General features: G+C 34.9%; 1 protein-coding gene across 1 annotated transcript in view; it reads left to right on the top strand.

The window, feature by feature from the left end:
* The window catches only part of LOC129220057 (dynein axonemal heavy chain 5-like), a 274,414-nt gene that overhangs the window by 136,909 nt on the left and 123,471 nt on the right, over positions 1 to 14,034 (top strand). Inside the window, exons 37-42 of the mRNA XM_054854398.1 lie at positions 1,035 to 1,177; positions 2,425 to 2,559; positions 8,436 to 8,558; positions 10,030 to 10,243; positions 12,474 to 12,583; positions 13,174 to 13,337. Of these exons, the coding sequence (XP_054710373.1) occupies positions 1,035 to 1,177; positions 2,425 to 2,559; positions 8,436 to 8,558; positions 10,030 to 10,243; positions 12,474 to 12,583; positions 13,174 to 13,337 (889 nt within the window). The remainder of the gene's footprint in view (positions 1 to 1,034; positions 1,178 to 2,424; positions 2,560 to 8,435; positions 8,559 to 10,029; positions 10,244 to 12,473; positions 12,584 to 13,173; positions 13,338 to 14,034) is intronic.

The raw sequence follows: 14,034 nt of genomic DNA, 5'->3' as shown, positions 1-14,034 counted from the left end.
CCTATGTGAGCAAGTAACAATGCATTGCCTTTTCTCTTCCCGCGCTCTTTCTCTCTGTCAACTGATGTCAATGATTTGTCAAAACCAAAAACAATTTTTACGGTACGTTATCTTAATTTCCAAAAGAGTATATAACTTTTAAAAAAAATTTTGTTTGCCTGTTTCTGTCCTAATATTTTTGTATTTCCAACTACATCTTATAAGGCTTCAAAATGCAGAATTTTATATCTCTTTTTCAAACTTTCCTCTGGGAGAGAAATCCCCGGATTCCCTACAACTGGGGATATTCTATACTCCACTTAAAAGGGAGTCCTGGGTCACTCTCTTGATACCATCCAATCCAGAAAGGACGTCAGGGAAAAAACAATAAAAAAAATTAAAAGTATTTCTGTATGTATAAGAGGAAAGAGACAAACATAGTAAATGGGGAAAAAATTGTCTCTTACACCACCGAGAGAAACGTTGTTCAAACTACAAAAGGGGGCCCCATACCTGAAACAGCTTAGGGCCCCGTTAAGTCTAAATCCTGCCCTGTCTGGCAGTCACATAATGAAATCTCAAACACATAAAAGAAACGATCAAAAGATTAGATTTTTATGAGTTCAACGCTTGAGAGCTAAATCAAACCTCTCCTGATCGAAAGGAAATCGATGAAGAGAATATTAACATTGGTAAAGAATCATTTCTCTTGGGGGGAAAAAATCAACTAGCTAAAAAAAATTTATAAGTGAAATTCTCAGTTGAGCTACAACTAGTTACAATACAGGCTCCACTGTAAATAAAGTCAATTAACGCAATATTGTCTTCGCTAGCTCAGAATGTTTTCTTGAAAGTCAAATATGGATGTAAGTCATCAATGCGTTCAAATCGTATCAATGCATTCATATTTGTAACAGTGATAGTTGACAGTAACGTATCATTATCGAAAAGTTTTTTTTATGACTGAACTCATAGTATGACTGTTTGAATGTTACATCGTGCATCGTTTGAGGTACAGCTAATAATAAAACACAAAATTGGATTCATGTTTTCAGGTGAATGGCAACACTGGAAATTGATGGTCGAGGACTACATGTATGATCCCCATGGAGGCATAGAATATTTATCGGTTCTTGTTCCTAATATCGACATAGTTAGGACGGATTTTCTGATACATACCATTGCTAAGCAAGGGGAAGTAAGTTTAATTGCTTTTTATAACATACTCGTGCGAGTTTGAGAAAAGTAAAAATTTAGAAAATAAGCGTGAAAACACTGATATATGATATTTTACTGGTGTTAGTACACCCTAGAAATTATTTGCAAAGTGCAAAGAAACCCACAGTTTTTTTTTATATTTAATTTTAAAGCACTTGGAAGTTTATTTTATTTTTACGAGAAATTTCCAACGTACTCCTTTTATTATGTTCCATAATTTAACTTTTTCAAATCATTTATTGCCAACTGTAAAAATTATTCAATATACATATTGAAAGAGGAAAAAATGAATTATCAAGAAGCAAATGAGTGTAAGCGCCAAAATAAAAAAAAATGAGGTAACCAGTGCAAATGATAGGACAAACTCGCATATGTTTTGTGGCAAGAGATAGTAACGGTAGCCTTGCTAGGTGCTGCTCTACAGCATGATTTAGAAATACTTTTAAAGGAAAGCCTACCAACGTAACGGTTTGAATTTTGAACGCGTTTTGCTCTGAACGTGAAAAGGTGCCTTTATATCAAATGATCCCTTCGCTTCTCACTGCCTCAAATGTTCTTCTAAAGCCTCCTATACTAAACTAAAAAGAATCAACTAAAAAGTTGATTGAACTCATCGAAAGGATACCTGCGATTCTTTCATTTTCCACTTAGCTGTACGTCCTGATAACCGCCTGTTCAAAAGTTGATTCAAATAAATATCCTCGTGTGAAGAAAGCATAAAAGTTCTGAAAATGCTATCTCATAGAATGACCCGTAAATTATTTCTGGAAACAGTATCTTGTTCTTGAACAATCACTTTTATTTTTAATTTTTTTTATTTTTTATTTATTTTTTATTTTTTTATTTTTTTTTTAGGTTGAGTGAGATTTTACACATAAAAAACTGCTGAAGTAGTTTTACTTAGATCTTTAAAATATGCAACTAGATTAAATTAAAAAAAAAATTTCGATGCTATTTTTGAGCATCAAGTACAAATTCTCCAGTTCGTTTTTAACGATAAACGCCACATGAGTACTAAAAAACTAGCTGAACTCTAAAACGAAGTTTTGTGGCATTCTATACTGCTATTATATTTGTTTTATTTGCTGCATTACGATTTTAGTGCAAAATTGAGTATGGATCACCTAAACAAATACCAAAAGGTCCATAAACACTGATACCTCACAGCACATCTCTTAAAAATCTGGATCTAGTTTTATGATGTGTAATTTTCTAATTTTTTTGAAGCCTGTGATGTTGCTGGGTGAGCCTGGGACGGCAAAAACTGTGATGTTGAAATCGTATACAGTCAAATTAAATCCTGAAACAGACATCAGCAAAAGTTTCAATTTTTCATCTGCTACGACGCCTTTTCAATTTCAGGTAAGCGTTTAATATTTTATCCAACGGTAATGTGTTAATAAAATTTAAACAAATATGTTTCAAATTTTTTATTTGTATAACGTTAACTAACCTCTTATTGCGTATCTGATTTATAAATGCTCGCGGGGGGAGGGGGGAAGAGGGGGAGTTGTCACATGATTTTCATCTAAAACAACTGAAATATACAAATTTAGTCAAGGATGTGTCAACCCCCCCCCCCCTCCCCAACATCATCAAAGGTCGTCAAACATTGCACTTTTTTGAAATTTCGGTTTCGAAAAATTATCAGAGGATAGTCACTGAACCCGTTCTTTCCACTGAAATTACACGAGGTGTCTAAAATCGCGTCTTTATGATTTACAGTTTTCAAACTTCTTCTCCCAACATCGCCGAAGATCGTCTAAAATTGTCTTTTTGAAATTTAAATTCCGAAAAGTTTCTGGAGGGGAGATTCGAACCCTATTCCTTTCCTCAACATCATGAACAAGGACCAACACTTGCATTTTAGGACTTTAATTCAGAAAAATTGCCGGTGCAGGTTCCCTCAAGGGAGGGGCGATCGCCCCCATCGCTCCTCTCTTGTATACCTCCTTGAAGTAGGAATAAGACGTCATATGTTTGATAAATATTGTGGGGCAAATGGCGATATTTTAGTGCTTGATATATTCTTTAGGCACATTAAGATTGGAATGTCCTAATGTCGACTTAATATAGCTTATCTTGGTTTTTTATGCGTTTGCTCAGATTCTATAAATTCCAGTTTATCCGTAACAAATTAACAGAATTTTAAAAGCTCTTATGTTTACGTAGAAATTCTTTTTTAAATTATGGTAATGGACTATAAGTTCAACAAATATATATATTTTGATTAAATGTACGATTCCCGAATGGATCGTGCAATAAATTATAGTCATGTAATAAACAACATGATCTACTTGAAGTGTCAGTCCGACACTACTGCAGCTGAACTATCTTTACTAATATTATAAAGAGAGAGGGCGGGTTTTTGTGTGTTTATATGTTCGAGGTAATCTCTGGAACTATTGCAACTATTTGAAAAATTCTTTCACTGGATGAAAGGTGCCTTCTTACTGAGTAACATAGGCTATAGTTCGAAAAAATTCCGATAAATAGTTCTTTTTTTATTCCAATTTAAGCCCAAATTTCACGTAAATTGCCCATTATTGGCTATTAAATGGGTGAAAAATTACTTGCACATATTAATATTTTATATCGTTGAAAAGGGTAGAATTTTACGCGTTCTAAGCAATTTGTTTCAATGCTCTAACTTCATTACGACGGGAGCAATTTGCGTTTTGATCTCGAACTTTTTTAGGCTTAGCTGAAATTTTGGCAATACTTTTTTCATTGAATCTATCAATAAAAAGTGAAGGAATTGTCCGACAGTTTTCTTTTTGACACCGTTGGAAAAGGCGACATTTTTTACTCCAGAAATATCTCGACCTTTGGTCGTAAAAATAACCTTCTATCTCCAAAGGAAAAAAGTTTACAAGCCGTTAAAAATAAAGTTCGAATAAAACTAATCTCCATTAAAGTTACTGATGTTTTGTTTCGCATTGCCATGGTTACGTCTTTTAGCTGCTTCGCTTCATTTGAATTTCTTAAAGATCCACAAACTTGGCGCCACGGAATTATAAGATATGGGGAAATGTTTTCGCCAATTCTGCATATTTTACGATCAATGTTATAATAATTCCCCCCAGACAATGTAGAAACTGGGGGAAGAGTTTAAAAACTAGGAGTCTTAGCAATTTTCCCATTTGTCACCAAATTTGTGGACGCCAAAGATCAAGGGCTAATGTACTTCGGCCATGACCTTGCTGATAGTGACAGAAGCAAACAGTTATGGCCTATAATTGATGATAGCGTCAAACCCCCTAGTTATCGAAATATCTTCAAAATTACTAATGAAAAGAAACCAGTGCATCGTAAAAGCAGGGGGGATGGAAGTTGTATTTGCACGCGCTTTTACATTTAATTCTAAAGAACAACATTACTATGATTCAGCTTTCGAAACTTAATGATATCCAAACAAAATTTCAATGTGAAAAGTAGCCAAGTTCCATCGAAATGAGGTTCTGGGTAGACGGTGTCACCGACAAGATTCTGATCTCAACGGATAACAAGTTCCATAGCAGTTCCTCATGGAAATTGGACTGCCCCGTGTTCTTCAATTCATTTTGAAAACAATTTTTTACTTTCTTTGATCCCGGATTTAAACATGACTGTAGTAAAAACCGCTTCACTCGCTAAATAGAGTTTTAAAACAACTGTAAATCTAATTTAATGATTTGACGAAAAGTTTTAAATTCCAAAGAAACTTAGTTTTTTTTTTTTTTTGAAAAGGTGTGTATGCATTGTATACAAAGAAAAATGATTATTTCTCATTAAAGGGGGAGGGGGCGTCAATTTTCTTTATTCAACGAACTTCCATTACTTTTTTAGCACGGGCATCACTGTGCGGGTTCTGCTAGTATAGTATAAAGTGCTTGTACAAAACAATCCTCTGTAATTTGGTTACAAAGCATTTTTTAATCACTGTAATCGAAGGTATGTCTGCTTATTAAAGATTGTTCTGCTTATTACCTTTATTGTCCGCCGGTTTAGGGATTACAATACCGGACCAAAAATTCAATACCGGTATTCGGTATTTTTATATCGTGATACCGGCATACCGGTATTAATACCACTATTTGAAATTTCTCAAAAATTGCTTGAAAACTTTGTTTCGTGACCACATTTTATAATTTTGTACAAAAATTGTATTTTTATGAAAACGTATTATGAACAAATATAAAATGAAGTAACAAATGCCATAATAAAGAATCAATACTCGTAAAAAACATAATGCATCTATTGAATTGTCTCTAAGCCTGGAACTCATTTTAGTGCTCAACTTTCCTACAGTTGAAACTACTCTTTCTGAATTCACGCCTGTCGGTGATACTGCTAACAATGCGTGATTCACCTCATCTAATTCAATTGCCTGAAAGTATTTTATCTTCAAAAAAATTGGGTCTGTAGCATGTCATTTTTGGATAAACCCTTTTGTGTGTGTGTGTCTGTGTTTCTTTCGTACTATGTGTATTTCTACTATTTTTTCAATTTAATGCTAGTTGAAATTTCTTTCCCGAGAGACGATGCTTTTCCAAGATTAGCATCACTTTCTCTTGAACAAGAGGGGTTTGTGTATAATTCTTATTATCTCTTTGGCTTGAAATTAACGATAAACTTGACTAAACTTGACCTTGTTGGTTTCTCTTATTCGTTTGAGCTTTCTTTTCAAAATTTTTTGCAATTATAATTATGTAAATATTTGAAAATATCTTTGAATTCGTGGAACATATTTATGCTTTTCCTTTATGCAAATTTTCAAGGCAATATATAATTTCTAAATATTATCTTGCCGAGTATGGAGCCAAATAGCGAGAAGGCACAACAAACCAATAATGGTGCCAACAAATTACCATTTGTAATGCTAACAAGAAACAGTTTTTGTCAAAATTTAGTACAATTGAGACAAATATAGAAGAAAAAAAGTCATAAAGTATTGGAAAAAATTAATACATGGTGTACAAAATACTTTTGTTTAATGATATTCTTTTAGTTCATACTTTTGAAGCAAAATTTTTACATCAATACATTGATTTCGGTTCTATCATGGAAAAAGAAATGTACATTTAAAATATAATAAGTAGATCTTTACTAATATTATAAAGGGAGAGAGCGGATTTTCGTATGTTTATATTTTCGAGGTAATCTCTGAAACCACTGCACCAATTTAAAAAATTCTTTCACTATATGAAAGTCGCTTTCGTACTGAGTAACATAGACTATAATTTGAAGAAACCCGATAAATAGTTCTTTTTTTATTCAAATTTAGGCCCAAATTTCACGTAAATTGCTATTATTGGCTATTAAAGGGGTGAAAAATTACTTGCACATATTAATATTTTATATCGTTGAAAAGGGTAGAATTTTCCGCTTTCTAAGCAATTTGTTTCAATGCTCTAACTTCGTTACGACGGGAGCAATTTGCGTTTTTATCTAGAACTTTTCTAGGCTTAGCTGAAATTTTGGCAATACTCTCTTCATTAAATCTATCAATAAAAATTGAAGGAATTGTCCCACAGTTTTCTTTTGGACACCATTGGAAAAAGCGACATTTTTTACTCCAGAAATATCTCGGCCTTTTGGTCGATCAAATTAGCTTCTATCTTCAAAGGACAAAAAGTTACAAGCGTTTTAAAATCAATTTCGAAATATGTCATTTTGATTCAGGTTGTCAACCATTTTATTTTCACGTTTCCAAGGTTACGCTTTTCGAATCCATTGTTTATTTCCTTATTTTCCATTTGATTTCTTAAACTTATTTTATTTCATGTTTCCATGGTTACGCTTTTAAAATCCATCTTCCGCATTTTAATTTCTTAAAAGTATTTTAATATCTGTCGTCATTGTTTGGAAGGGTAATTTTGCATGGTGCTTTTTTATTTAAGCCTGATTATTGAATATATGTCACCTGACACAATTTGTGTTCTCAAGGTAGACCGGGCAAAGCTGGGAAACGCTGCTCTTAATATATAAATATTTGAAAGCTACTGTTAATGTGATTTTATACCTTTTTGTTTGTTTGGCGAAACATTTATTATTGCCAAAGAAAAAATATCCGCTTCACTCGCAAAAGGGCTGGGTTCCGGTTGCGTGGTCGCTTGGCACGTTAGGCGCTGAGCAGTTCAGTCTAGGATTATTGTTTTAAGGCAACCGTTAATGTAATTCATTGTTTTGGCGATTTGTTTTGAAAGAAAAGAAAGTTTTGGTTTGTTTTTATCCGAGTGAAATGTACGAAATTTCCTTCTTTTTTTTCTGACAATGATTTTTGAATGTTCCACGGGATGTTTTTTCCGTTAGATGGATGGATTATGATAGCGTGGTTGCTGGGCAAGTTTGGCGATAAACAATAGAGCTGCGGAATTATTTTTACATTTGAAAGATATTATTTGATATCTTTTTTTGTTTATTTGACGAAATACTTTAAATTGCAATAAAAACTGTTTCACTCGCTAAATAGAGTTTTAAAGCAACTGTAAATCTAATTTAATGATTTGACGAAAAGTTTTAAATTCCAAAGAAACTTAAATAGTTTTTTTTTTTTTTTTTTGAAAAGGTGTAAACGCATTTTATACGAAGAAAAACGATCATTTCACATCAGAGGGGGAAATGCATCATTTTTTTTTTTATTCAACGGTGTTCCATTAATTTTTTAGCACGGGCATCGCTGTGCGGGTACTGCTAGTATTTAATTAGTTGAATTGAGAGAAAATTCTTGAATTAAAACCATTTACTTTTTTCAGCTAATACCGAAAATACCAGTATTTTCCTCATCAAATAACGGTATTACGAAATTGTAAATTTGTTCGAAATACCAGCATTCGGTACACCCGTATACCGGTACTGCAATCCCGTAGTCCGGTTTATTCAGATTGGTATGCTATTGGTTCCAGTTAGCCCGGATAAACGAGATTTTACTGTAATTTGTTTTATGCCATTTTTACATGATTTTATGGAAAGTTTCCCGATATTTATGTGAGTTTTCTCCCTAACACGCATGAATTAAGTGTACGAAATATTAAAATACGTACTAAATATGCAACTAAATTTCAATTAATTACATTAAAAAGAGTTGAATTTCGTTACTTTTCAAACGAATTTGATCGAGCGTCGTCCATACGTCGCACTAGCATTTCCTAAGGCTCAAAAATAAAGAGTTATTTTGTAAGTGTAACTTGTTTTCATTATATTGAGTAGCGAGAAAATTCATTTTTAGTTATATCAAACAATTTCTAAATTTGCAGAAAACCATAGAGAGTTACATCGAGAAAAGAGCCGGCAACATATATGGGCCTGCCGCAGGGAAGAACTTGACCATAATCATCGATGACATCAACATGCCATTCATTAACGAATGGGGAGATCAGGTACCTCTACTAATTTCCTTCAAATTTCTATCACGCGCTTTTTTTAAATTCTGATGATTCTTGCCGCGATTTAAACAATTTTCAACCTCTTAAAATGACAAATCTTAAAATGACTAGTAAAAGTCATGATAAAAGATACGTATTCAACGTTAATATTAATCAAAATGGCACATTTCATGCTTTTTTTGCTTTTAGATAATTGTCTTGTAGACAATGGCAATGTTTCCGAAATTCTGAAAGAGCATGCTTAAAAATGTTGGATTTAACCATTTTTTTTAATAATTTGACAAAGTTTAATATTTTTTACAACTATTTTAATCGGTGCGCAAACTGAAATTCATTTTTTTGCGCTTCTGCACATGACATCACAAATGATGAAAAGTCATTCACCTATGCCATTGGCGCACAGCGCAAATAATCATGTCCTGGCAACGAAGTTAACAGCAGAGCGTAAACATTTAGCGTGGCAAATGGAGTAGCCTGCCGAAGTACATCACTTCTGACGTCATAAAGACCACGCCTTATTTTCAAAATCGGACATTTAAAAAAATTGAATAAAAAATAACTGTTGGGAAAATAAAAGTTTTTTCTGGTTCCATGCTCTTTTGCTTATTCTATCAATTTCAGTGACTAAATGTAGTACTTTTGACTGAAGGAAACAACCCCATTATAGAATTATGCAGCGGCGCTAAGACACTCCTTGCAGGTGAACTGTGGAAACAGATCAGATGCCACTGAACCGCATTCTTAGCATGATATGTTAGAATAATTTGATGTGACCCTTTGTCCTCTCTCACTTTTGATGGAAGTATGTCCTCCTTTTTCATATTATGCATCTTTATACACTTTGTACATATGTATATACAATAGTTCAACGAAATCATTTTTCATGACTTTTAGATGGTTTTATTGAAGTGGCAGCGTTATTTCTTTAATTCTTTCGCGTAGTGTAGCGTATATAGGCTCTTGAGCCATTAAACTTAATAGAACCAACCATCTTTTTTCCCCGCCAGATGGAGATGCCTGGGCTCTCTTCGATGCGAACTGGAAATTTATTTATTCAAAGTCAATCGAATTCTCTAGGGATCTTTTACGTGGCGCATAATCATACGAGTTGGAAATTGTTGATTTTTGCAAGTTGAAAATCCACTGACTGGAGCCAGGTTTGAACCTGCGCCTTTGAGTGTAAGAGGCCAACGATTAATAAGTAGCCTCTCTGACAGCAGTGTAAAAAATGGATACTTACGTTGCTTACATTTAGATTGTAAAAAATATTTTGCACCTAGCTTTCTGTATTAAGTTTGGAGAGAATATTTGAAAACTTGTCAAGTTTTCTACGTGATAAGCGTTGTGATACTCCTTCTTTTAATTTATAGTAAGTTTTTTTTTAGCTGTGCATAAAATAACGGGGAAACACATTGTAAAACACGAGTCGAATATGTAAATTTCCTATAAACTTTCATTATTTCAGGTGACAAATGAAATTGTACGACAGACAATCGAAATGGGGGGATTCTACTGCCTGGAACGTCCAGGAGAATTCATAAAATTAGCAGACATTCAGTACCTTGCCGCTATGTGCCAACCGGGAGGAGGAAGAAACGAAATACCTGAAAGACTCAAGCGGCATTTTGCCATCTTCAACTGCTGCCTGCCGGCTGATCCATCCATTGACAAGATCTTCGGTAGGTTGTTGCCTTCGATGGAGCTCTCGTTTATCTTTTATCAGTATTTCTATGACATGTGTCTTCTCCATAGTTGGGTTTCGTCTAAATCTTGTTTCAACGATTAATGGTCTTCTTTATTGGCCTTTACCTTATACGTGAAATGTTTAACCTTCCGTTATTCATTCAAAAATAAGGGATGTTTTTTTTTAGAAGCATAGAACTTTAGTTTCAAATAAAACACAGTTAAATGGCATTAATTACCATGAATTTGGTTTCATTCGGAAGATGATTCTTTGCCATTTTTATATAAATATGATATCCGGAATATGACCACTTCGGCCGGCTGAAAGAAAGTCCAATCGGGAAGTCCAATTTTCTCACTTTTTTTTAGCAATTGGAGGCCGTATGTCAGTGATAACGTAGCGAATGTTCTCTTCCAAGACGTCAATCGTCTGTGGCTTATCGGTATAGACCCGAGACTTCACATAGACCCACAAAAATAGTCCAGCGGTGTTAAATTGCATGATCTTACAAGACAATTCAAGGGTCCATTACGCAAAATTATTCGTTCACCAAACGTTTCTTTCAATAAATCAATTGTGACGCGTGATTTGTGGCATGTTACACCGTCTTGTTGTCTATTCATGATGAAATGGCAAATCAAACTAAACACAAAACAAGTGACAGCTATCAAAATGGCTCACATATCAAACAGTGTTGCCAAGTTAAAGTTCTATACCTCTACAAAAACACCCTTTACTTATTATAGATCTTTGATTAACCGACGGTAAGTGTTGCTGTCGATCGTTGCTTAATTGATTGACTTTAAAAGCCCCTAAGGTTTTACAACTGTGTTATATTTTATTCTGCTTAGGATGACAGTACTACACTGCCTATCCCCGGCAGACTTAGATTGCTTTGTGGTAAAACAAAGAAATCCATAAAACTTGATGAATGCGAACTATTTTTTTAGATCGATCTATTATTACTCCTGAAAATTATTATCGATATGCTAAAGTAATAAAGATAAGTAATATTCTTACAGTTTGATTTTTGTCAGTTTTTACGATTCGTAATAGTTATGCTACGCATCGTACACTAATTGAAAAAAAATAACAGCAACAAATTATGGAATGAACGGCTAAAATTTGTAAAACTTTGTGCAAACTTCTCAAGTTAGTTGTTCAGGACAAGTTGTTATGCACAATTTTTTCAAAGCGACATAAATTTTTTTTGATCGGAATATTTAATCGGGAAGTTGTCTTTTAGATGTTATCTTGATTCGCTTGAGAATGTCCTAAACAATCTGATTTATGTAGGGAAGTATCTAATGCAGAGGAGGGTGGGATAGATTTGGGGATACATTTCCATGGAAATTGGAAATTTTTCTGCTTTGAAAAGAACTAAAATCGAGACCAATAGGAGGGAAAAGAACCATATCCCTCCCGGGGAAATGTAACCATACCCTCCTCAAAGTTTTTTATGACTACTCCACTGTTTATGTACTTAAGTTATTTGCAATTGTTACTTTTTTCTCTCGCCTGTAACCAGATACAGTATGTCATTATCTAATATACGAGGGCAAATCAAAAAGTCTTTGCGCCTATTTTTTATTTGCCAAATAGAGGTACATACAGGTATTTACAAATATACGTAGTGTACTACGTACCTTACATTATTTCTGCACATAGTCACCACACCGGTTCAGACATTTGTCCCAACGCAGCACTAAATTAGAGATCCCCATGTGGTAGACTTCTTCCGGATGTCTGTGGAATCACCGTCAGACCGCGTTCTTAGCTTCTGTCCTGCCAGAAACTTCTTCAATGGACTGAAATCGTAAAAATCACCAAGGGGAAGGTCTGGACTGCAGTTGCATTTCCCTTTGAATTGCTATGGGCTTTTGTCCCATGTTCCGTACAAAATGAATAACACTTCGCTGCTCATAAGATGTGGACGTCTGAAGAACAACCGTCATATTAAATGATTGATAGCAGCTCCGCTCTTCCAAGCAAAAAGCAGATAAGGCTGGTACGGTTCAAGGAACTGTCACTGCTGGGAATGTATATGTTTGCTTTGTATTTACAGCCATACTTTGGCTAAAAAAAGTAGGCGAAAAGACTTTTTGATTTGCCCTCGTATTTTATGTGCAGTATTCTAAAATGTTAATCCAGTGTTTATTTTTGAGGACTGATCGACGCACCGTTAAGTACTTCGTAAAATCAAGCAATATTTCATCGTATTTTAGGCAGTATTGTATGTGGAGCCATCTGCGAGAAGCAAGGATATTCAGCGGAAGTTATTTCATTGGCCGAAAAGTTAGTTCCACTCACTCGCAAATTGTGGCACCTGACAAAGGTGAGAACTCACTAATTATGCATTTACACATGTTTTTACTAAAATATTTCAGGTTTTAAAATTTGAAAAACATAATTTAAGATGATGACAAATACTTTATGAAAACTTGCAAACATGATTGGAGACTAATCTGAAATCTTTCACAGTAACATATACACGTAAGCATTATTATAGAACAAAACATTGCCCTGGAAAAACACAAGGTGCGTTGTGAAAGCAATGAGTAGTTCTGTTTCTTTCTGACGTTGCTATGCATTGCAGCTTGTTCCAACTGCGGGGAGAAAGTAGTGGAGAGGGTGTTTATTCTTCCAACAGTAATCGAGCTCAGATCGCTCCTACCAGTCAGATCTTCAGTAAATCGTTCCGCGCAAAGCCTGTGTTTGCTCTTTGTAACATGGTGTGTGGATTCGGAATCACTCGAACGACGATAGGCTTTGCAAATTTTGCATCCTGCTCGAGAAGAATGCTGAAGGAAACGTGCCAAATACTTCAATAAGCTTTCAATGATGACTGCTTGTCAAGAACCTGTCTCGGGAAGTGGCACGTCCTTCTTGAATAATCAATGTGATATTGATTTGTCTTAATTGCAGGTAACGATGCTCCCAACTCCTGCAAAGTTTCATTACATTTTCAACTTGAGAGAACTGTCACGAATATGGCAAGGTGTAATAGCAACTCAGCCATCCATCCTCAGCGATCAGGCAACGCTCCTGACCCTCTGGAAACACGAATGCTGTAGAGTCATTTCCGACAGGTTTGTGTTTTGTTTACTTAGCCATTTGTTACAGTTCAAAGCATGGTACAGTGCGGCTTTAATAAGCTGAACTATGACCTTGAAAATACTGGTATTTACCTCTTTTTGGAGCAATAGGAATGGGTAATTGGTTCTGAGATGAGTGATGTTGCTCTTGTAGTAGTTGTGCAAAAGTGTTTCAACTCAAATCCGCGCCAATAACAAAGCCTTTTCTTTTAGAAAACTCTCCAAAAAGAGGTGCAAACCTTCTAAGTTATAGCTCCACTTATCAGAGACTCACTATACCTTCCTTCGCATCCAGTTAATGAAATACGTCGTTGTAAGCACGAATGCTCTCCTTTTTCAAACTTTAAAATATGATACTGATAAGCAGGGCTTGAAGACGGACTTCCAGAGTTGGAGACGGACTGATTTTGCGGCAAAGCAGTTGGAGTTGGGAGTCGAAAGTTTGAATTTCAAGAGTCGAAGTCGGTCATTTTCCCTCAAAGTCCGCAACTTTGCCAGTGCTTGAGGAGTCGGAGTCGGATTGATTTTAAATGAAAAGAGTCAAAGCCGAAGGCATTAAAATTCACCAAGTCAGGGTTGGTAATTTTTACTCCGACTCCGCATCCCTGCTGATAAGTAAGGTTTAAAAAAAATCAGATTACGAAATTGCTTCATGCATGCAGCAATAACTCTTAAACTATGACACTCGTAT

Source organism: Uloborus diversus, chromosome 4 (genome assembly GCF_026930045.1).
Source record: "Uloborus diversus isolate 005 chromosome 4, Udiv.v.3.1, whole genome shotgun sequence".
Classification (NCBI taxonomy): domain Eukaryota; kingdom Metazoa; phylum Arthropoda; class Arachnida; order Araneae; family Uloboridae; genus Uloborus; species Uloborus diversus.
Note: the sequence above shows the minus strand (reverse complement) of the source record. Positions and strands in the feature narration are given on the sequence as shown.